Source organism: Pleurodeles waltl, chromosome 3_1 (genome assembly GCF_031143425.1).
Source record: "Pleurodeles waltl isolate 20211129_DDA chromosome 3_1, aPleWal1.hap1.20221129, whole genome shotgun sequence".
Taxonomy (NCBI): domain Eukaryota; kingdom Metazoa; phylum Chordata; class Amphibia; order Caudata; family Salamandridae; genus Pleurodeles; species Pleurodeles waltl.
In genome coordinates this window covers 1709783426-1709807409 of record NC_090440.1, presented here as the reverse complement: position 1 = coordinate 1709807409, position 23984 = coordinate 1709783426, and the positions used below count along the sequence as shown (strand labels likewise).

The 23984-nt window shown below is 46.0% G+C and overlaps 1 protein-coding gene across 1 annotated transcript in view; it reads left to right on the top strand.

Annotated features, from left to right (window-relative positions):
- COL6A3 (collagen type VI alpha 3 chain) overlaps positions 1-23984 on the top strand; it is a 291731-nt gene that overhangs the window by 178276 nt on the left and 89471 nt on the right. The window contains exons 28-30 of the mRNA XM_069225565.1: positions 6670-6732; positions 8483-8545; positions 9460-9510. Coding sequence (XP_069081666.1) covers positions 6670-6732; positions 8483-8545; positions 9460-9510 — 177 coding nt within the window. The remainder of the gene's footprint in view (positions 1-6669; positions 6733-8482; positions 8546-9459; positions 9511-23984) is intronic.

The following is a 23984-nucleotide window of genomic DNA, read 5'->3' as shown; positions in this document are numbered from 1 at the left end:
GCAGGCTGCAATGGCAGGCCTGCAAACACAGTTTGCATGGGCTCCCATGGGTGGCATATTAGATGCAGCAACCAAAGGGGGACGCCAGGTGTACCAATGCCCAGGGTACCTAAGTACCGTATACTAGGGACTTATAGTGGGTACACCAGTATACCAATTGTGGAGTGTAAAGTGTACCAAGGCAACCAAATTTGGAGGAGAGAGCACAAACACTAGGGTCCTGGTTAGCATGAGTTAGCAGGATCGCAGTGAAAACAGTCTAAACACACTTATAAACGGGCAAAAAGTGGGGGTAACCATGCCAGAAAGAGTGACTTTCCTACACAGTTTCCCCTGCCAAGGGTTGAAGAAGCATTCAGCAGCTCTGGCTATGAGTGATTTGGATCCTCGCTTAATTGAGAAACCGGGAGCTTCTTATCTCTTCCCCCCTGTACAATAAAATATGTGTTTCATGGTCTTTTGAATTCATGCTCAAATGGCGTTTAAGAACGTTCAAGCTATAGAAGATTTACGGCCTGATTTAGATCTTGACAGTATTACTGCCAATTCGCCGCTACAGTTGACCGGAAAACTCTGTCAAGTTGACAGTGTTCTGCCCGCCTTATTTAGATGTATTGCGGCTGAGCTGCAGACCGCCACAACGAAGTGTTCTCCCTAGCCATCAGGCTGGCGGGTTCCCAATGTGCCATACTTAGATGTTACAGTCCTGCAGTACTGGCTGCAGTTTGCTGACAGAGGGATCCCATTGCTGGACCCAATTGACATCGTACAATGGCAGTGGCAATGCAATAGAGGTAAGTCTCACAGACACACACATTGTACCTGCACTACACACTACACAACACACCACATACACACAATAATCCAGTGCCATTCCAACACCACACAACACGTACATGACAAAAACACACATTGCCACACATCCATGACATAACACACACACATAATTGACACTGTACCCACACACCACACAACCACAACAACCAACATAATTACACACTCAGTTACGCAAGCAAACACACACACAAACACAACTACATACATTAGGACAAGTACTACCACACAACAACACTCACCTGAATGTTGCAGACAGAAACACAACACACACCCAAACGAACACAACATTGAACCCTCCTGAAAATGGCACGCATACCGACACAACCACATTACCCACCCAAGCTCCCTTTGCCTCAACCAGCCGAAAGAATCATGATTACACATAGAAGTACTGACTCATGTACACAACTGGAAGCACAACATCACAGATACATGTGCCTTTTGCAATGTGCACAGATGGCCATAGTCAATGGGTGTGAATGTAATGTCACTGTGATGCCAGCATTTATTTGGCACTCTTTTGCCTATGGGACCACCAACATCTAAATCGGACAGGCCAACTGCCAAGGCGGAAGACGGGGTTTCTGTTGAAAAGTCCACAGCGGGCCGTTATTGGATGTAATGTAGATGTGATGGCCATTACCAAGAACTTTTTTTACCAACTTCATGATGCACATTTTATTGCCATTAATACCCAGAACTATACACCACTTGAAATGCACAGCCCAGATAAGAAAAGTAGCAATTTAGAATTTCTTCTTAAAAACACTTGGAAAATGTGAAAACTGGATTCCATTTGTAATCCCTCTCTCTAGACCCCTAAGGTCAAATTTAAAGACCTACTTCATTCATTCCAGTCGTTCATGTTGGTCTACAGACCTCCCTTGAATGACTTGGTGACCTATTACATATTAGCCTCACAGGGGACTAGTATTGATAGGTCATAGTACTAAGAAACCTTTAATATTAATTTCAGTCTCGCTACCACACCCCTGGCTGTTAGGTTTCTTTACCTGTTTGCTCTTTTTGATGTGAAGCATAACATGCCACCCTTTAACCCTAAAAAGTGACATTCTCCTGACTTTATTTGTTCTAATTCACCGTTGTGTTAAGCTTATCACCCGTTTCCTTTACTGTGGTCTGACCACTTTGGTCCACCCTTCTCTTGTCAATTTAAAAAAGCAAATATAACCTAAAATGTGTCTTGCCTAGTGGGTGAATTAAGGAAATGAAAATCAGTTGCAGCTGATGCCCTAGGCAAATGAATTCCTGCATGACTAAGCCAGACTTCAAGACACTTTGCGATCTACTGAATGTAAAAAAAACAACTAAATAAGTGTACAATGAGGGGAACTAAATTTACATTCTACTCCAACAAAATATTCAATGCCCCCAATCCAGTGGCTGTAACGTTTTTCTGTGATCGTGGAGTTGTGTGTTGCTCCCAAGCACATGCACTTGCCAAATTCTTATTGCAGCCTTGGATATGAATAAAATGTCATCCATTCAGACATCCTTTTCCTAGACAGTGTTAACGCGTCCAACCCTTATAAATTACCTGTACCTGGACACGTTGGAGGTCGGTGAACCTTTTAGCCGAGTTGGGCTCTCCTCATCCTTGAATAGTCGGGTCACTTAAATCAATAATCAATAACTGTTGTACGTGATAGCCAATACTCAATTAATAGATTGAAATAACACATTAGGAATCAATAACAGTTGGTATTTCGACGCACCATGACCTTTCAGTCATGAATAACCACACCGGTTTATTAAAAGTTAGTGAATTTATTTCCCTATATTAACAAAGCTAGCACAATGTATATAAGTCTCAAAACCAAATGATATATGTATACGAACATTACTAGCTGTCCATAACGACGGAAGAAACGCAATCTACGCAAAATCTGAATAATGATACATTCAGTTATGGCAATACAAATCACTAATATAAGCAACTGAATTTGACTAATATCATACATCGGTCAGCATGACAAGATTTCAATTCAACATGGTGCATCAAGTGCATACCTCGACTAACCTCTAATTAGCATTGGCATGTGGGGCTTCATGCAAAACGAATTTAGTCGACACAAATTTGGAAAACTTCTAGCTTGGGCCCTATCAAAATAGCAGTTGGTACCTAAAGGGAAAAATACAATGCATAATACAATTATCCTTTCATATTTACCAATTACAATCAGCATTCAAGAAAGTCTTTGTCCTTCAGGTACCGGTTCGATCAGCATGGGGCAGAATTTCAAAGGGGCAAAGTTAAGGGCAAGTTTCCTTGCAGCAGCAAGGAGAATGAGACAAAGTTACTGCATGGGCAAGATGGGGCAAATTAAAGTTAAAGTCTCTAGGGTGAGAATTCTCAAAGTCTCTTTCTCTGGAATAGAGAAAAGGGCATCAAGATGTCGTCTAAGATGGCGTCTGGTATTTGGCTTCAAAGATGGCATCAAGGAAAATGGCTGACTTCTCTTTGTCCAGTGGGTTTAAGTAAGAAACATTCCAAATTCTGCAGGGTCTTCCATTGGAGGGTTCATAGGATGGCTTCAAATTGACCAATGAAAAATTTCTTTCTACTAGTACTCATTCATGCATACATTGTCCTTGGAGCCTTGGAACACAAGTTGCAACATGACTTGCCAATTATTTTGGTATCTGTACCCTCATTGTCCGCACCTGCAGAGACTGACCTTGCTTCAAAGGGGATGAAACTGGCCTAGTACGAAACCTTGGAGATAAGTGTATTAGTCATCTCTACTGGAAAAATACAACTTCAAGCAAGAATATATGTTACATTAGTTCAAGGAAAAGCCACGCAGTTAGAATTTGAGACCAGGCAACTAGGCCAAAGCCTCTACTAAATTTAAGCTAAGCACAAACAGTTTCAATGAGAAATCATGGCACACATTTGCAATTATGACGGATTACTACAATTTTCAATTCTTCATGATTAATAAAGCATGTTTATAATATTGGCGAACTACTCAGAGGGCACAATTTCCCACGTACATTATTTTCTTCACTAAAATCACACTACATTATACGATTTTGGTTACATGATATATGAATATATGTTGGACCCTCTTTTTCTGCGTCATCAACAGCTCAATGCACTTCCCCTTTACTGTTGAGAGAGGGCCTCCAGCTACTGGTTTCATCCTATGAATGAGGTTGATTTTGCTGCATTCGTTTTTTTGAGTAAATCATATATATGACATTGAGGGCCTCTACCTGGTAAGTGGCACAAAATGTATACAATGCTGAAGTCTACGTGGCAAAGAGCTACAGTTAGGAACTCATCCCAGTGCCTCTGAATATGGCCTTTGTGACTCTTTTGCTAAAGAAGCCTTCCCTTCACCCGAATAATCTGGAAAACTATTGCCCCCATCTGCTAGTTACCATATTTGGATAACCTTTTGAAGAAGGCTGTCTTCTGTTTCTGAATTTATAGAAGCCAGTTGGCTTGTACATCCATCTCAGATGGGATTTCTCCTACGGTATAGCATAGATGTAATAGTTGTACCTCCTCTTGAAGACTTACATCGTTATGCACATTCAAACATTTCAGCTGCCTTTAGTCTTTTAGACCTCTTGGTGGCTTCTGACACTGTGAGTCACCTCATTCTTCTTTCTAGGCTTTCAGATTTAGGGATAAAGATCTCACCCTACCCTTTATATGGAATTTCTATCTACTAGGTCTTTCTAGATCAGATTTTATCTTCTGCATGGTTCCTGCAACACCGTAGATTTAGGTGGTGCTCTCCTAGCTGCTATTTATGGTCTAGAAACATGTTTCCTGTAGAAATTCCTAAGTTCTGCTTAGAGACCAATGGTGGTAGGTCCTTTTCCATTGAATTGGCCTTAAATTAGAATTCCATGCCAGTTTACTTATGCCAAGAATCTGAATTGCTGAAATTCGAAACCAGGACTTGGGCGTGTACTGGTCTCGATGATCAGGGGATTTTATCCTTGTAGTTATTCATTTTTAAAACGTGATCCTTTGGTTATGTTAAGTGAGTTTGGGTTTTCACCTGCAAAGTACTCTACGTTGTTGTTCACTTTGTATAAATACCTAAACGAACTAAAACTAGCTAACCAGTTGTTGCCCAATAGTTTTATCCTGGACTGCACCAAAATGCTATTAAGACAAATGCAAAATGCAGATGCATTGCATTTAGGTTTGTGAGAGGGAGAGCAAAAGTCATCACATTAAATGCAATCAAGGGTCTGTTAGGGTTAGGTTTTACCACCTGTCACGATATTTAGGGACATATTTACAAGAATAGTGGCAGAGGGCAGCACAGCAAGTAACTTTGCTCCTCTGCTGAACTCCACAGGGAAAGGCCACAAATGCACCTATTTCTGAATTACAGTGCATACCTATCCTTTCTCCCTCCGCCTACCCCCTTTTGGCTTATGGTGCAAGAGTGTCTGTGTTGCATGCAGGATTTTGTTTTGCAGGAAACAACACCTTCCTGCACAAACACAAACCATGGAGAAGTTTTCCTCTTTCTATGTGTGCTGCAGAATGCAGCAAACATAGAACGAGGAAAAAACAAGGATGATGTTCTGCAGCACACATAGAAAGAGGAAAGAACAAGGAGAAATAAAGATATTTCTCCTTGTTACGCCTCCCCGGGGGAGGCATAACGTTTTGATGCATTATCAGGTTTTCATAGCCTTGTAAATCTGGGAATGTGTCAAAACTATTGGGTGTTGTGTGGGAAAACCAAACGCAATGCCCATAGAATGCCTTGCTGAAGCACAGCAAAAGCAACACAGTGACTTGCACTGTCTTGCCTTACTCCATATCTATGAGGCCATGAAAAACCATGCATAGTGGCTTTGCGTGGCCTCATAGATATGGGTCTGCACGCTGCGCCGCCGAAATGTCAAGGAAAGTGACGGCGCATGACTTGTAAATATGCCCCTTAAGATTTATGCATCAGTGTTTGAGGTAAGCATAGCAACAACGTTTAGGTTTATGTAATCGCAATAGTTTTTGTAGAACACAAAGGGCCTTATTACAACTTTGGAGGAGGTGTTAATCTGTCCCAAATGTGACGGATATACCACCAGCCGTATTACGAGTTCCATAGGATATAATGGACTCGTAATACGGCTGGTGGTATATCCGTCACATTACCGTCACTTTTGGGATGGATTAACACCTCGTCCAAAGTAGTAATCAGGCCCTAAATGCAGTTCTTCAGCTCCATTACCAGTCGACTGTCGTATTTTATGACTCAAACACTATGTGATGCTGTTTACACAAACAGTACACTGTAACACAAGCTCATTCAGTATCAAAAATATTCTACAGATACAATGTGTCATTAAAAAATAATTTATTGTTCCATTAATCTTCTCTTATAATATACCATAATTGTTTCAAATACAGGAATTTATGTATCAAGCAAGGTTTTGATGTAAATACAAGAATCCATATAATCATCTGATTGGTGGTATCTGCATGTACAGACACATAGAGCAACCTTCAAGTTTCTTAATAGCAGCCAAGCCAGTTTCAATATTAGCAGCCAGTGTTGAGATTACCAGTTAACACGTGTTTTGGGGTGTACCTGCTTCATCAGGGTCACCAGTCACTAGAGCAACTGCTTTATTTATGCTCCTCTCAAGGCTTGTGTTATACTTGAATCCTTCCTGGAATCTGTACTATTTTTTTAAACTGTGACCAGTGTTTGTTTAGTCTCTCTCCGGTAGAGGATAGCAGGGCTACCATAGCTGATTCAAAACCCCTTATCTATATTGCACTATGTGATACTGTATTGTGAACTGAAATCTTCTATCTTGCTTACCTAGGGTTCTGCAGGTATCCCAGGAGTGGTGGGTGATCGTGGCAGACTTGGACCAATTGGGCAAAAGGTATGTCTGACTTTCTACATTAAGAGCACGTTTCTGATAACTGTGTAACCTTACAATCAGTTGATTAAATGACCGTTGGGGGGCTTGCCACATTCATACATGCCAATAGACCTGATTTAGGTGGGATACTCCTGATTTTTCAACTCCAAAAAGCTTAATGGTGGCTGGCTCACGACTGAAATTGCCTCTGCTTCAAAATAACTCAATGTGGGAAATACATTCTCCACTTTTTAGTTTTTTTTATATCTACCGCTTTCCTCTTGTAGGAATGTGTGCACAAATCACTAACCCCTGTTTAAAGAAAAAAACAGAGGCTTATGAAATATCCTGGAACCCGCCTTGTCTTGTTTGCAGCTTACACGTTTGCAGTTCACCACAAATAAGCCTTTCATAAGCTTTGCTTAGTTTGGGACATAAAGCTGTGTCATTGAAGAGATATCAGTTTGTTGAATAAAGAAAGCCTTACATGACAGCAACATCAGAGATGGAATCTGGACACACCTGACTAGCCTAGGCCTATAATGCATGGGGCAGTTGAGGCAGGTCTTATTCCCTTGAAGGCCTGCTAATCTTTCTGTCTTCTACTAGTGTCAGGAAAGATGTTGAAATTAAGATGTCGTCACATTTTGAACACACTGCATGATTTTTGAATTATGACCAATACTTTAAAAGGGCAGACCCAAAGGTTCACAAGAAATGACATAGGGGGTCATTCTGACCCCGGCGGTCATGGACCGCCGGGGCCAGGGTTGGCGGGAGCACCGCCAACAGGCTGGCGGTGCCCCGCAGGGCATTCTGACTGCGGCGCTTTGGCCGTGGTCAGAAGAGGAAAACCGGCGGTCTCCCGCCGGTTTTCCGCTGCCCATAAGAATCCTCCATGGCGACGCAGCTCGCTGCGCCGCCATGGGGATTCTGACACCCCATACCGCCATCCTGTTCCTGGCGGCTCTGCCGCCAGGAACAGGATGGCGGTATGGGGTGTCGTGGGGCCCCTGGGGGCCCCTGCAGTGCCCATGCCAATGGCATGGGCACTGCAGGGGCCCCCGTAAGAGGGCTCCACTTTGTATTTCAGTGTCTGCTTTGCAGACACTGAAATACGCGACGGGTGCAACAGCACCCGTCGCACCTTCCCACTCCGCCGGCTCAATTCTGAGCCGGTGTCCTCGTGGGAAGGTGTTTTGCACTGGGCTGGCGGGCGGCCTTTTGGCGGTCGCCCGCCAGCCCAGTGCAAAACCCAAAATACCCTCAGCGGTCTTTCGACCGCGGAGCGGTATTTTGGAGGGGGGAACTCTGGCGGGCGGCGGAGGTGAGAATCACCCCCATAGTCACAAGTTGCAAACGTTAAACTTTCAGTAAAGACAGTGTTGAACGGGAAATCCAAAGAGAGTCCTGCCAATGTTGGTCTGTGGTAGAAACACTATTAAGGACTAACTTGAAGGTTTTCCTGGAAATGGTGAGTTGCAGTAGCACATATGTTTGATTCAAAAAGAAGCAGTACGTGATGCAGAATCTGTTTCTGATCTGCTATTCTTGTGGTACAACTATGAAATTTGGGACTGTGTCTAGCAGTAGGTGTTTGATGCAGAGCACTGGCACTGTGCACGTGTCTCGTGTATTACATAAACAACAGCCTACTGGGGTTCATAAGGGTGTCATGCTACTATTTTGTCCTGCAATATCTGGTATCCACCAGCCCAGCAGAAATTGAAATTTGGATAACTACTATTAAATGAATGCATTCTGTTTTCAGGGTGAACCTGGAGATCCCGGAGTGAAGGGAGTAGAAGGACCACTTGGGCCTCGTGGAGAGACTGTAAGCACTCTTGCATATCATTCAATATTCACCCATTTTCCCTGGCGTACTCTTTTTTAAAATATTGTGTCTTTTTTAACTTTGAATTACAGCATCAAGCTCTTCTGTGCTGCTCAGGGTTTATGATATATTGCATATAGCACAATGTAAGGTCTGGAAATATTGTTGAAGGTTGGATTCACGTTAGGCCAACATGTGCTTTTTTCCAACAAATGTGGCCTTTATTTGTAACCCATTCAAACTAACCTTTGACGCTACTCGCTACACAGTTTAAAGTTCTTTCAGAACAATTTGCAGATCATGGTCCTAATTACCTGTGGTCTTGGCAGACTGTTAGTTCTCCACACTGTGACTTTTTAAGAGTTGATTTATGGATCATATATCCACACTGTGGAGGGTTGACGAAAGGGCACTACTAGCACCAAAGGCTGGTTTGTCTACGTGAGAGAGCTGCAGTTGGCATCACCCAAAAAGCACCCAAAATGAAAAGGCAATGCCACCCTTTTGCCTCCTTACTAGGATTAGATTGTCAGATATTGAATGCACAAATATATCAAATGTCATCAGTGAAGAGTCTTGAAGATTATTTATTTTAGTAACATTTAAATTGTGCTATTAGTCTGATTATTAACATTACAATCATAGTTCATAAAGTAACAATAGTGGCTATATCACAGGTAACGGCATTCCAGGAAAGTGCTTTTAAAACAAATGCCAATTAGAATGGCTCATTGACTCAATATCTGGGTTCTATACAGTAATTAAACCTCCTCCCCAACTGTACAGCAAAGGCAATCTTCCAAATCTACTCAATATTCCCCATTATTTCTCAGGGACTTCTCATGGATGGGCTAGTTAGGAAGTATTTTGTTCGGTAGTCTTTGTCATTTAATGGGTTTGTTTGCCTTTCTTAGGGTGATGATGGCAGAGATGGCGCTGGAAGACCAGGACCCAAAGGCAAAAAGGTAAAATGTTGTCTTGTGTGTCTGCTTAATGATAGGCAAATGCAATTGTGGCTTGGTGTGTTAGCTAGAGACACAGAAGTAATGTGTTCATTGACATGAGTTGAGGTTCCCGCTCAATGCCTACTCTGCAATTGCAAATAAATTGTTATAACTGTGGCTTATGGCTCATGAGCCAATAGGCCTGATCAAGATGTAAAAGCAACATGCACAGCCTCTGATAAGCTGATCCGAGAGTTTAAAACGGTTCCACAAGATAACGCATGGGTGCCATACAATGCTGATTAAGGGCATTGTCAGTGCTGAACGTCCACTCAGCCATTCGTGGATGTGCCAAACCACTGGACTTTTTAGCGGACAAGCATATAAACCTACAAGCACACATACACATACAACCATTAGTGAGAACTGGCACAACAGAAACGACCCTTCACATCAGAAATAACAGGATATTATTTTAAAAAAACAAATGATTCAAGTCCTAGTGAAAGCAAGAATGGGCTGCAAACGCTCAATACTCATACAAATCCCCAAACTATACTTACCTACTGACACAAGAAAGTTTGATCAAATGTCTCCATTGTAACCCACCCTGAACTTGCTCCCCTTCAAAGCAAGACGTATCTATAAACTAGCTTGCATTACTCACAAGGCTCTTCAACCCTGCTCCTCAAACCATGTAAACCGCAAATCAACTATCTCAGGTGACCAAAAACAAATTTGGACCCCTGCGCTCCTTCTCGAAATCCCATCATTAAAATATACCAGTACATTTCTCGGGGGGTGTCTCCAGTGTTTAGAACTCCTTCAATCCAGCCATCAGTATCTTTTCATCATATAAGACATTTACAAAAATAACTAAATTGTGTGTTGCTGCAGTGCTACTATCCAGTAGTTTGGGCATTATTAGCAATCGAAAAATATGTCAGATGGGCTTCAAACAGTTAAAATATAGATATATTTTCGCGAGCTACAAGTCAGCTAAACGTTTGCATGTTCTGTCAAATGTGGAGGCTCTATGAGCAGTTCTAAGTCACCAAGGATAGCACATAGTTACCCAGAACTGGGAAAAAAAAAGAAAAAAAAATGAGAAGAATGCAATTAGTGGACAGTAAACTTTGAAATTCCCAAAATGTCAAGAGCATGCAGGCCCATACACCTTTAAGGATTGCAGTACTGATTAGTAATTTTAACAATATTGTTCTTTAAATCTGATGAGAAATGTCACCAATGATGTAATTTTACATGCTATGAGTGACATAATGTATGCGGTCATAAGCAGTGCATTATGGAGAAGCAACTTATAGTTAGTTGATGAAACAATAAGTGGCATATTTCAGTGGTTTCCGGGTTTTTACCGTTAGTTCCTGTGTTTTTTTCAGCACCTAACTTTAACATCACTTTCACCTTTCTGTTTTTTGAGTGAACTTCTGGAGTTTTTGGTCATATTCTAAATTTGCCAAGTACCCAACCCTCTGTAGTGCTCAATACACATTACGCAAGCCCTCAGGCCTTGCACAGCGTGGTTGGCTATCGGACTTGGCCTCATGGCTAGACCCAGTGCCAAACCCTCTGCTGGCATCCAATCCTCGCTGCAGTGTGCAAATGGGAGTTGCCTGCATGGCCGCACGGCCAAGGACAGGGCCAGATTCTGCACCCAACACTCAACAAGGAGACAACCCCTGCTGTCTGTGTAGACTCTGGCCGTGTGCACCAGTGGTTGGTCACTGGGCCTGCATCCAATCCTCCATGGGCATACCTCCCCAGGCACCCTACCTCCCCTGCGCACAGGCTTCTCCCTTTTAAACAGTTTTTACCCCCTTCAAAAATACATTATACCTCAAATTACTTTCAACCTGTGTCTCTCCTCTAATTTGAACCTCACCAGTTTTGTACCTGGATTAACATCTCAGTACTAATTTTTTTCAGCCTGCTCCTCAGGAAAGGTTAAAATTCAACAGCTCCAATTCCAACAGAATGGCGTTTAGGAGTGCCTCAGTTTTGTCTCGAAATTTGCAGTTGCTTACTAGGGAGTTAACTAACAGACTACTGCTGGTGTTGGAAGTAGACATTTCAATCTACATGTCAGGATGATTTACTGAGATGGATGAGGAAGGTATTTGGAAACTCATAGAATATGTGTTCTGATTTTAGCTTTGTAGAGCACTAACCATATTTTGTAAGACAAAAAGACTCCACATTCCTTCTGTCATTGTATTCTCTGTAGGAAATGCTTTCTGTTTTACAGCTTTGTATCCATCAAGATGGTATTCAGGTGTGCCACAGTGTTGCCATAATGCAGAATGTTAGCACTCTAGTTGTCATTAGATCACAGTGGTGAGGATGCAGTAGAACACTAGGGAATCAACTGACATGCTGCTGGTGGTGTTAGAAGTACATAATTCACTCAGCATACCGGGCTTTTTTTGGCATTGATGAGAAAGATATTTGAGAATATACAAAATATGTATCTTCATTTTAGCTTCTAGAACACTAAACATAATTCCTATGACAAAATGTACCACTTCATTTTGTTTGTTTCCAAAGGAAATGTTTTTAGTTTCACAGCTTTGATTCCGTTAGGATGGCATTCAGATGTGCCACTTTTCTGTCATAAATACAGAATGTTATCACTCACTTTGTCAACCGGAACACTGGTGAAGCTGCAGTAAGACAAAGAGGAATCAAATGACAGGCTTCTGATGCTGTCAAAGTACATGTTTTTCTCAGGCTAAAATCAGGAGAAAAAAGTTTTTTTTCTCATGCATGGTTTATCAGATCAGGATCAGCATTTCGCACACAAGAAAAATCACATCTGATAGAGACTTCTAGTTGCAGATTCCTTACCTTAGAAGTTTCCCCCAGGCATCAGACTAGATCCATAGATTTTTTCTTTGAGAACCACCCTTGCACGTCGGTAGGAGGCGTTGGTCGACTCCGCTGCGTCGTTGGCGTCGTAGTCGCCGTGATGATGTCGGGAGAAGTACATAGACGCCACCTCAATGCAGTAATTACAGTTCTTTTCTTTCTGCACTACGTGCTGATCTGGAGAGCGCTACCCTTGTTAAATTTTTGAAACCACTTTGACTCTTTTGTCGAGTTGTTGTGATTATTGGTGCATCGAGGGATGTCCCCGAAGAGCGGCTTCAAACCATGCGAGGACTGTCATCACATGATGTTGGTGACTGACCCGCATCAGTTCAGTTTGTGGTGCCTAGAGCACAACCACGACCCAAAGTCATGCTCTGAGTGCCAGGCCATGCACCCCAACAGTCCGCCTTTCACGGCCACGGAAAGGGCTCCTTCACGTGTTCCTTTCCCAGCCACCGTGCCACTCATGCTGTTCAGCTGCTGCATGGCCGGGGACGTAGAATCGCACGTGGTTGTGGGACAGGGAACCAGAGGTCTGCCCAGTCCACCCCTGCCCCTGCTGCAGCCTCCAAACCCTCCTAGTCCGTCCCCTCACTCTGGTCCAGCTGGCGGCAGGATTTGCCATAACCTGCCCCTCTGGGAGTCTATCACTATGGACAGGTGGGTTTGGCAGATCATTTCAAGGGGCTACTCCCTCCTCATCGAATCTGTCCCACCAGCCATGTCTCCATCATTCAGCCGTATACCAGAGGATCATTTAACAGTTCTCCGCCAGAAAGTCACGTCTTTCTTGGCCAAGGGAGCCATAGAGAGGGACCCTGTGCCATAAGTAGGTTGTGGTTGTTATTCCCGCTACTTACTGGTGCCCAAAAAGACAAGGGCTTACGTCCTATCTTAGACCTTCGGGCCCTCAATCTCTTCCTCAAGAAGGAGAAATTCAAAATGCTCACCCTGGCTCAGGTCCTGTCTGCCTTGGACCCAGAAGACTGGATGATAGCGTTAGACTTGCAGGACACTTATTTCTATATTCCAATCCTGCCCACAGACGTTACCCACGATTCGTGGTAGGTCACAAGCACTTTCAATTTAGAGTGCTCCCCTTTGACCTTACCAGCGCCCCTCAGGTGTTCACGGATGTGAAGGCAGTGGTTGCTGCTCATCTTCACAGGTTGGAGATTTCAGTCTTCCCCTACCTCGATGACTGGCTGTTGAAGGCAAACTCACCCTAGAAAGTCGTCTCCCACCTTCAGACTACAGCGAACCTCCTGCACATACTGGGGTTCACTATAAACATGCCAAAGTCACACCTGACTCCCTCTCAGACACCCCCTTTTATAGGAGCTGTTCTGGACACAGTGTAATTTTGGGCTTATCCTGCTGAGAAGTGAGTCCAGGATATTTAGGCTATGATTCCGATCTTTCATCCTCTATCTTGGGTTTCGGTGAGACTGACCGTGATGTTGCTGGGGTTCATTGCCTCCTGCATCCTGCTAGTGACACATTCCAGATGGCATATGCGGGCTCTGCAGTTGGACTTGAAGCTCCAGTGGGATCATTATCAGAGAAATCTCTCCAACATGGTCCAGATCTCGGAGTGGAATGCGTAAACCCTGCAGTGGTGCCTTTCGAATCGACATTGGGCCAATGGCAGATCTCTCTCACTTCCCCAACCAGATCTACCCGTAGTGACAGATGCATCACTTCTGGATTGGGGTGGCCACAGTGGGAGAGGCATAGATCAGAGGCCTCTGGTCTCCGGTGGAGTCTGGGTTTCATATCAATCTTCTGGAGCTCCAGGCGATCAGGCTTGCATTGAAAGCATTTCTTTCCTCTCTCAAAGGGAAAGTAGTGCAAGTGTTCATGGACAACATTACTGCCATGTGGTACTGCAACAAACAGTGCGGAGTAGGGTCCTGGACCCTTTGCCAGGAGGCGCTACACCTCTGGACATGACAGGCAGATCAGGACATGACCCTGGTGGTTCAACATGTGGTGGGCTGTCTGTACACCAGAGCAGACAAACTCACCCATCACTGCATAGCCGATCACGAATGACGTCTCCATCCTGAGGTGGCGCAAGGCCTCTTTCAGCGTTGGGGAGAGCCTTGGATAGATCTGTTCGCATCAGCAGAGAATGAGCAATGGCAGCTGTTTTGCGTATTGGAGTTTCCAAGACGCTTTTCGTCTCGAGTGGAACTCCGGCCTCCTTTCCGCTTTTCTGCCTGTAAGGAAATGCCTCCTTGGCATGGTTGCCCCCTGACTTTTTGCCTTTGCTGATGCTATGTTTACAATTGAAAGTGTGCTGAGGCCTGCTAACCAGGCCCCAGCACCAGTGTTCTTTCCCTAACCTGTACTTTTGTATCCACAATTGGCAGACCCTGGCATCCAGATAAGTCCCTTGTAACTGGTACTTCTAGTACCAAGGGCCCTGATGCCAAGGAAGGTCTCTAAGGGCTGCAGCATGTCTTATGCCACCCTGGAGACCTCTCACTCAGCACAGACACACTGCTTACCAGCTTGGGTGTGCTAGTGAGGACAAAACGAGTAAGTCGACATGGCACTCCCCTCAGGGTGCCATGCCAGCCTCTCACTGCCTATGCAGTATAGGTAAGACACCCCTCTAGCAGGCCTTACAGCCCTAAGGCAGGGTGCACTATACCATAGGTGAGGGTACCAATGCATGAGCATGGTACCCCTACAGTGTCTAAACAAAACCTTAGACATTGTAAGTGCAGGGTAGCCATAAGAGTATATGGTCTGGGAGTCTGTCAAACACGAACTCCACAGCACCATAATGGCTACACTGAAAACTGGGAAGTTTGGTATCAAACTTCTCAGCACAATAAATGCACACTGATGCCAGTGTACATTTTATTGTAAAATACACCCCAGAGGGCACCTTAGAGGTGCCCCCTGAAACTTAACCGACTATCTGTGTAGGCTGACTAGTTTTAGCAGCCTGCCACAAACCGAGACATGTTGCTGGCCCCATGGGGAGAGTGCCTTTGTCACTCTGAGGCCAGTAACAAAGCCTGCACTGGGTGGAGATGCTAACACCTCTCCCAGGCAGGAATTGTCACACCTGGCGGTGAGCCTCAAAGGCTCACCTCCTTTGTGCCAACCCAGCAGGACACTCCAGCTAGTGGAGTTGCCCGCCCCCTCCGGCCAGGCCCCACTTTTGGCGGCAAGGCCGGAGAAAATAATGAGAATAACAAGGAGGAGTCTCTGGCCAGTCAGGACAGCCCCTAAGGTGTCCTGAGCTGAGGTGACTCTAACTTTTAGAAATCCTCCATCTTGCAGATGGAGGATTCCCCCAATAGGGTTAGGATTGTGACCCCCTCCCCTTGGGAGGAGGCACAAAGAGGGTGTACCCACCCTCAGGGCTAGTAGCCATTGGCTACTAACCCCCCAGACCTAAACACGCCCTTAAATTTAGTATTTAAGGGCTACCCTGAACCCTAGAAAATTAGATTCCTGCAACTACAAGAAGAAGGACTGCCTAGCTGAAAACCCCTGCAGCGGAAGACCAGAAGACGACAACTGCCTTGGCTCCAGAAACTCACCGGCCTGTCTCCTGCCTTCCAAAGATCCTGCTCCAGCGACGCCTTCCAACGGGACCAGCGACCTCGACATCCTCTGAGGACTGCCCCTGCTTCGAAAAGACAAGAAACTCCCGAGGACAGCGGACCTGCTCCAAGAAAAGCTGCAACTTTGTTTCCAGCAGCTCCAAAGAACCCTGCAAGCTCCCCGCAAGAAGCGTGAGACTTGCAACACTGCACCCGGCGACCCCGACTCGGCTGGTGGCGATCCAACACCTCAGGAGGGACCCCAGGACTACTCTGATACTGTGAGTACCAAAACCTGTCCCCCCTGAGCCCCCACAGCGCCGCCTGCAGAGGGAATCCCGAGGCTTCCCCTGACCGCGACTCTTTGAACCTAAAGTCCCGACGCCTGGGAGAGACCCTGCACCCGCAGCCCCCAGGACCTGAAGGACCGGACTTTCACTGGAGGAGTGACCCCCAGGAGTCCCTCTCCCTCGCCCAAGTGGAGGTTTCCCCGAGGAATCCCCCCCTTGCCTGCCTGCAGCGCTGAAGAGATCCCGAGATCTCTCATAGACTAACATTGAAAACCCGACGCTTGTTTCTACACTGCACCCGGCCGCCCCCGCGCCGCTGAGGGTGAAGTTTCTGTGTGGGCTTGTGTCCCCCCCGGTGCCCTACAAAACCCCCCTGGTCTGCCCTCCGAAGACGCGGGTACTTACCTGCAAGCAGACCGGAACCGGGGCACCCCCTTCTCTCCATTCTAGCCTATGTGTTTTGGGCACCACTTTGAACTCTGCACCTGACCGGCCCTGAGCTGCTGGTGTGGTGACTTTGGGGTTGCTCGGAACCCCCAACGGTGGGCTACCTTGGACCAAGAACTGAACCCTGTAAGCGTCTTACTTACCGGGTAAAACTAATCAAAACTTACCTCCCCTAGGAACTGTGAAAATTGCACTAAGTGTCCACTTTTAAAACAGCTATTTGTCAATAACTTGAAAAGTATACATGCAATTTTGATGATTTGAAGTTCCTAAAGTACTTACCTGCAATACCTTTCGAATGAGCTATTACATGTAGAATTTGAACCTGTGGTTCTTAAAATAAACTAAGAAAAGATATTTTTTCTATATAAAAACCTATTGGCTGGATTTGTCTCTGAGTGTGTGTACCTCATTTATTGTCTATGTGTATGTACAACAGATGCTTAACACTACTCCTTGGATAAGCCTACTGCTCGACCACACTACCACAAAATAGAGCATTAGTATTATCTATTTTTACCACTATTTTACCTCTAAGGGGAACCCTTGGACTCTGTGCATGCTATTCCTTACTTTGAAATAGCACATACAGAGCCAACTTCCTACATTGGTGGATCAGCGGTGGGGTACAAGACTTTGCATTTGCTGGACTACTCAGCCAATACCTGATCACACGACAAATTCCAAAATTGTCATTAGAAATTGATTTTTGCAATTTGAAAAGTTTTCTAAATTCTTAAAAGACCTGCTAGGGCCTTGTGTTAGATCCTGTTTAGCATTTCTTTTAGAGTTTAAAAGTTTGTAAAAGTTTGAATTAGATTCTAGAACCAGTTTTAGTTTCTTAAAAAGTATTCCAACTTTTAGAAGCATAATGTCTAGCACAGATGTGAATGTGGTGGAACTCGACACCACACCTTACCTCCATCTACAGATGAGAGAGCTAAGGTCACTCTGTAAACTAAAGAAAATAGCAATGGGCCCCAAACCTACCAAAGTACAGCTCCAGGAGCTTTTGGCAGAGTTTGAAAAGGCCAACCCCTCTGAGGATGGCAACTCAGAGGATGAAGATAGTGACTTGGAGGGAAATTCCCCCCCTCCAGTCCTACTTAGGGAGAGCAGGGCTTCTCAAGCCCTGACTCCACAAATAATAGTCAGAGATGCTGGTTCCCTCACAGGAGGGACCAACAACTCTGAAATCACTGAGGATAACTCCAGTGAAGAGGACATCCAGTTAGCCAGGATGGCCAAAAGATTGGCTTTGGAAAGACAGATCCTAGCCATAGAGAGGGAAAGACAAGAGATGGGCCTAGGACCCATCAATGGTGGCAGCAACATAAATAGGGTCAGAGATTCTCCTGACATGTTGAAAATCCCCAAAGGGATTGTAACTAAATATGAAGATGGTGATGACATCACCAAATGGTTCACAGCTTTTGAGAGGGCTTGTGTAACCAGAAAAGTGAACAGATCTCACTGGGGTGCTCTCCTTTGGGAAATGTTCACAGGAAAGTGTAGGGATAGACTCCTCACACTCTCTGGACAAGATGCAGAATCTTATGACCTCATGAAGGGTACCCTGATTGAGGGCTTTGGATTCTCCACTGAGGAGTACAGGATTAGGTTCAGGGGGGCTCAAAAATCCTCGAGCCAGACCTGGGTTGACTTTGTTGACTACTCAGTGAAAACACTAGATGGTTGGATTCAAGGCAGTGGTGTAAGTAATTATGATGGGCTGTACAATTTATTTGTGAAAGAACACCTGTTAAGTAATTGTTTCAATGATAAACTGCATCAGCATCTGGTAGACCTAGGACCAATTTCTCCCCAAGAATTGGGAAAGAAGGCGGACCATTGGGTCAAGACAAGGGTGTCCAAGACTTCAACAGGGGGTGACCAAAAGAAAGGGGTCACAAAGACTCCCCAGCAGAAGGGTGATGAGACAACCAAAACTAAAAATAGTAAAGAGTCTTCTACAGGCCCCCAAAAACCTGCACAGGAGGGTGGGCCCAGAGCCTCTTCACAAAACAATGGGTACAAGGGTAAAAACTTTGATCCCAAAAAGGCCTGGTGTCATAGCTGTAAACAGCATGGACACCAAACTGGAGACAAGGCCTGTCCCAAGAAAGGTTCCACTCCAAACTCCCATCCAGGTAACACTGGTATGGCTAGTCTCCAAGTGGGATCAACAGTGTGCCCAGAGCAAATCAGGGTCCACACTGAAGCTACTCTAGTTTCTGAGGGTGGAGTGGATTTAGCCACACTAGCTGTCTGGCCGCCTAACATGCAAAAATACAGACAGCAACTCTTAATTAATGGGACTAGAATAGAGGGCCTGAGGGATACAGGTGCCAGTGTCACCATGGTGACAGAGAAACTGGTTTCCCCTGGCCAATACCTGACTGGAAAAACTTACACAGTCACCAACGCTGACAATCAGAGAAAAGTACATCCCATGGCAATGGTTACTTTAGAATGGGGAGGGGTCAATGGCCTGAAACAGGTGGTGGTCTCCTCAAATATCCCAGTGGACTGTCTGCTTGGAAATGACCTGGAGTCCTCAGCATGGGCTGAGGTAGAACTAAAAACCCATGCAGCAATGCTGGGTATCCCTGAACTGGTGTGTGTGAAAACAAGAGCACAATGCAAGGCACAGGGTGAAAAAGTAGAGCTGGAGTCTGGAAAAATGGCCCAGCCTACCAAGAGAACAGGAAAGTCAGTTGGGAAACCAACTGCAACACAGCAAAAGAAAGGGAACCTCTCTTCTCAGGAAGAAGTTCTGCCCTCTGAGGGAACTGAGCCTTTGGAGCTTGAACCTTACCAGGTTGAGCTCTTAGGCCCAGGGGGACCCTCCAGGGAGGAGCTGTGTAAGGGACAAGAAACCTGTCCCTCTCTTGAAGGCCTTAGGCAGCAAGCTGCTGAAGAGTCCAAAGGCAAGAAAAATGGAACGCATAGGGTCTATTGGGAAGATGGACTCCTGTACACTGAGGCCAGAGACCCCAAACCTGGTGCCACTAGGAGAGTGGTAGTGCCTCAGCTGTTCAGAGAGTTCATCCTAACATTGGCCCATGACATTCCCCTTGCTGGACATTTGGGACAAACCAAGACGTGGGAGAGGTTAGTCAACCACTTCTACTGGCCCAATATGTCCAACATGGTTAAGGAGTTTTGCCTCTCCTGCCCCACCTGTCAAGCCAGTGGTAAGACAGGTGGGCATCCAAAGGCCCCCCTCATTCCACTTCCAGTGGTGGGGGTTCCCTTTGAAAGAGTGGGTGTGGACATAGTTGGTCCACTGGAACCTCCCACAGCCTCAGGAAATATGTATATCCTGGTAGTAGTGGATCATGCTACCAGGTATCCTGAAGCTATTCCCCTTAGGTCGACTACTGCCCCTGCAGTAGCCAAGGCCCTCATTGGTATCTTTACCAGAGTGGGTTTCCCTAAGGAGGTGGTGTCTGACAGAGGTACCAACTTCATGTCAGCATACCTAAAGCACATGTGGAATGAGTGTGGAGTGACTTATAAATTCACTACACCTTACCATCCACAAACTAATGGCTTAGTTGAGAGATTCAACAAGACATTAAAAGGCATGATCATGGGGCTCCCAGAAAAACTCAAAAGGAGATGGGATGTCCTCCTGCCATGTCTGCTTTTCGCTTACAGGGAGGTACCACAGAAGGGAGTAGGGTTCTCACCCTTTGAACTTCTGTTTGGTCATCCTGTAAGGGGACCACTTGCCCTTGTTAAAGAAGGCTGGGAGAGACCTCTCCATGAGCCTAAACAGGACATAGTGGACTATGTACTTGGCCTTCGCTCCAGAATGGCAGAGTACATGGAAAAGGCAACCAAAAACCTTGAGGCCAGCCAACAGCTCCAGAAGTTTTGGTATGACCAAAAGGCTGCACTGGTTGAGTTCCAACCAGGGCAGAAAGTCTGGGTTCTGGAGCCTGTGGCTCCCAGGGCACTCCAGGACAAATGGAGTGGCCCTTACCCAGTACTAGAGAGGAAGAGTCAGGTCACCTACTTGGTGGACCTGGGCACAAGCAGGAGCCCCAAAAGGGTGATCCATGTAAACCGCCTTAAGCTCTTCCACGACAGGGCTGATGTCAATCTGTTGATGGTAACAGATGAGGATCAGGAGGCAGAGAGTGAACCTCTCCCTGATCTTCTGTCATCAGACCCAAAAGATGGTACAGTAGATGGAGTGATCTACTCAGACACCCTCTCTGGCCAACAACAAGCTGATTGTAGGAGAGTCCTACAACAGTTTCCTGAACTCTTCTCCTTAACCCCTGGTCAGACACACCTGTGTACCCATGATGTGGACACAGGAGACAGCATGCCTGTCAAGAACAAAATCTTTAGACAGTCTGACCATGTTAAGGAAAGCATCAAGGTGGAAGTCCACAAGATGCTGGAATTGGGAGTCATTGAGCGCTCTGACAGCCCCTGGGCTAGCCCAGTGGTCTTAGTCCCCAAACCTCACACCACAGATGGAAAGAAAGAGATGAGGTTTTGTGTGGACTACAGAGGGCTCAATTCTGTCACCAAGACAGATGCTCATCCAATTCCAAGAGCTGATGAGCTCATTGATAAATTAGGTGCTGCCAAATTCCTAAGTACCTTTGACTTGACAGCAGGGTACTGGCAAATAAAAATGGCACCTGGAGCAAAAGAAAAGACAGCATTCTCCACACCTGATGGGCATTATCAGTTTACTGTTATGCCCTTTGGTTTAAAGAATGCCCCTGCCACCTTCCAAAGGTTGGTGAATCAAGTCCTTGCTGGCTTGGAGTCCTTTAGCACAGCTTATCTTGATGATATTGCTGTCTTTAGCTCCACCTGGCAGGATCACCTGGTCCACCTGAGGAAGGTTTTGAAGGCTCTGCAATCTGCAGGCCTCTCTATCAAGGCATCCAAATGCCAGATAGGGCAGGGAACTGTGGTTTACTTGGGACACCTTGTAGGTGGAGGCCAAGTTCAGCCACTCCAACCCAAGATCCAGACCATTCTGGACTGGGTAGCTCCAAAAACCCAGACTCAAGTCAGGGCATTCCTTGGCTTGACTGGGTATTACAGGAGGTTTGTGAAGGGATATGGATCCATTGTGACAGCCCTCACTGAACTCACCTCCAAGAAAATGCCCAAGAAAGTGAACTGGACTGTGGACTGCCAACAGGCCTTTGACACCCTGAAACAAGCAATGTGCTCAGCACCAGTTCTCAAAGCTCCAGATTATTCTAAGCAGTTCATTGTGCAGACTGATGCCTCTGAACATGGGATAGGGGCAGTTTTGTCCCAAACAAATGATGATGGCCTTGACCAGCCTGTTGCTTTCATTAGCAGGAGGTTACTCCCCAGGGAGCAGCTTTGGAGTGCCATTGAGAGGGAGGCCTTTGCTGTGGTTTGGTCCCTGAAGAAGCTGAGACCATACCTCTTTGGGACTCACTTCCTAGTTCAAACTGACCACAGACCTCTCAAATGGCTGATGCAAATGAAAGGTGAAAATCCTAAACTGTTGAGGTGGTCCATCTCCCTACAGGGAATGGACTTTATAGTGGAACACAGACCTGGGACTGCCCATGCCAATGCAGATGGCCTTTCCAGGTTCTTCCACTTAGAAAATGAAGACTCTCTTGGGAAAGGTTAGTCTCATCCTCTTTCGTTTGGGGGGGGGTTGTGTAAGGAAATGCCTCCTTGGCATGGTTGCCCCCTGACTTTTTGCCTTTGCTGATGCTATGTTTACAATTGAAAGTGTGCTGAGGCCTGCTAACCAGGCCCCAGCACCAGTGTTCTTTCCCTAACCTGTACTTTTGTATCCACAATTGGCAGACCCTGGCATCCAGATAAGTCCCTTGTAACTGGTACTTCTAGTACCAAGGGCCCTGATGCCAAGGAAGGTCTCTAAGGGCTGCAGCATGTCTTATGCCACCCTGGAGACCTCTCACTCAGCACAGACACACTGCTTACCAGCTTGGGTGTGCTAGTGAGGACAAAACGAGTAAGTCGACATGGCACTCCCCTCAGGGTGCCATGCCAGCCTCTCACTGCCTATGCAGTATAGGTAAGACACCCCTCTAGCAGGCCTTACAGCCCTAAGGCAGGGTGCACTATACCATAGGTGAGGGTACCAATGCATGAGCATGGTACCCCTACAGTGTCTAAACAAAACCTTAGACATTGTAAGTGCAGGGTAGCCATAAGAGTATATGGTCTGGGAGTCTGTCAAACACGAACTCCACAGCACCATAATGGCTACACTGAAAACTGGGAAGTTTGGTATCAAACTTCTCAGCACAATAAATGCACACTGATGCCAGTGTACATTTTATTGTAAAATACACCCCAGAGGGCACCTTAGAGGTGCCCCCTGAAACTTAACCGACTATCTGTGTAGGCTGACTAGTTTTAGCAGCCTGCCACAAACCGAGACATGTTGCTGGCCCCATGGGGAGAGTGCCTTTGTCACTCTGAGGCCAGTAACAAAGCCTGCACTGGGTGGAGATGCTAACACCTCTCCCAGGCAGGAATTGTCACACCTGGCGGTGAGCCTCAAAGGCTCACCTCCTTTGTGCCAACCCAGCAGGACACTCCAGCTAGTGGAGTTGCCCGCCCCCTCCGGCCAGGCCCCACTTTTGGCGGCAAGGCCGGAGAAAATAATGAGAATAACAAGGAGGAGTCTCTGGCCAGTCAGGACAGCCCCTAAGGTGTCCTGAGCTGAGGTGACTCTAACTTTTAGAAATCCTCCATCTTGCAGATGGAGGATTCCCCCAATAGGGTTAGGATTGTGACCCCCTCCCCTTGGGAGGAGGCACAAAGAGGGTGTACCCACCCTCAGGGCTAGTAGCCATTGGCTACTAACCCCCCAGACCTAAACACGCCCTTAAATTTAGTATTTAAGGGCTACCCTGAACCCTAGAAAATTAGATTCCTGCAACTACAAGAAGAAGGACTGCCTAGCTGAAAACCCCTGCAGCGGAAGACCAGAAGACGACAACTGCCTTGGCTCCAGAAACTCACCGGCCTGTCTCCTGCCTTCCAAAGATCCTGCTCCAGCGACGCCTTCCAACGGGACCAGCGACCTCGACATCCTCTGAGGACTGCCCCTGCTTCGAAAAGACAAGAAACTCCCGAGGACAGCGGACCTGCTCCAAGAAAAGCTGCAACTTTGTTTCCAGCAGCTCCAAAGAACCCTGCAAGCTCCCCGCAAGAAGCGTGAGACTTGCAACACTGCACCCGGCGACCCCGACTCGGCTGGTGGCGATCCAACACCTCAGGAGGGACCCCAGGACTACTCTGATAC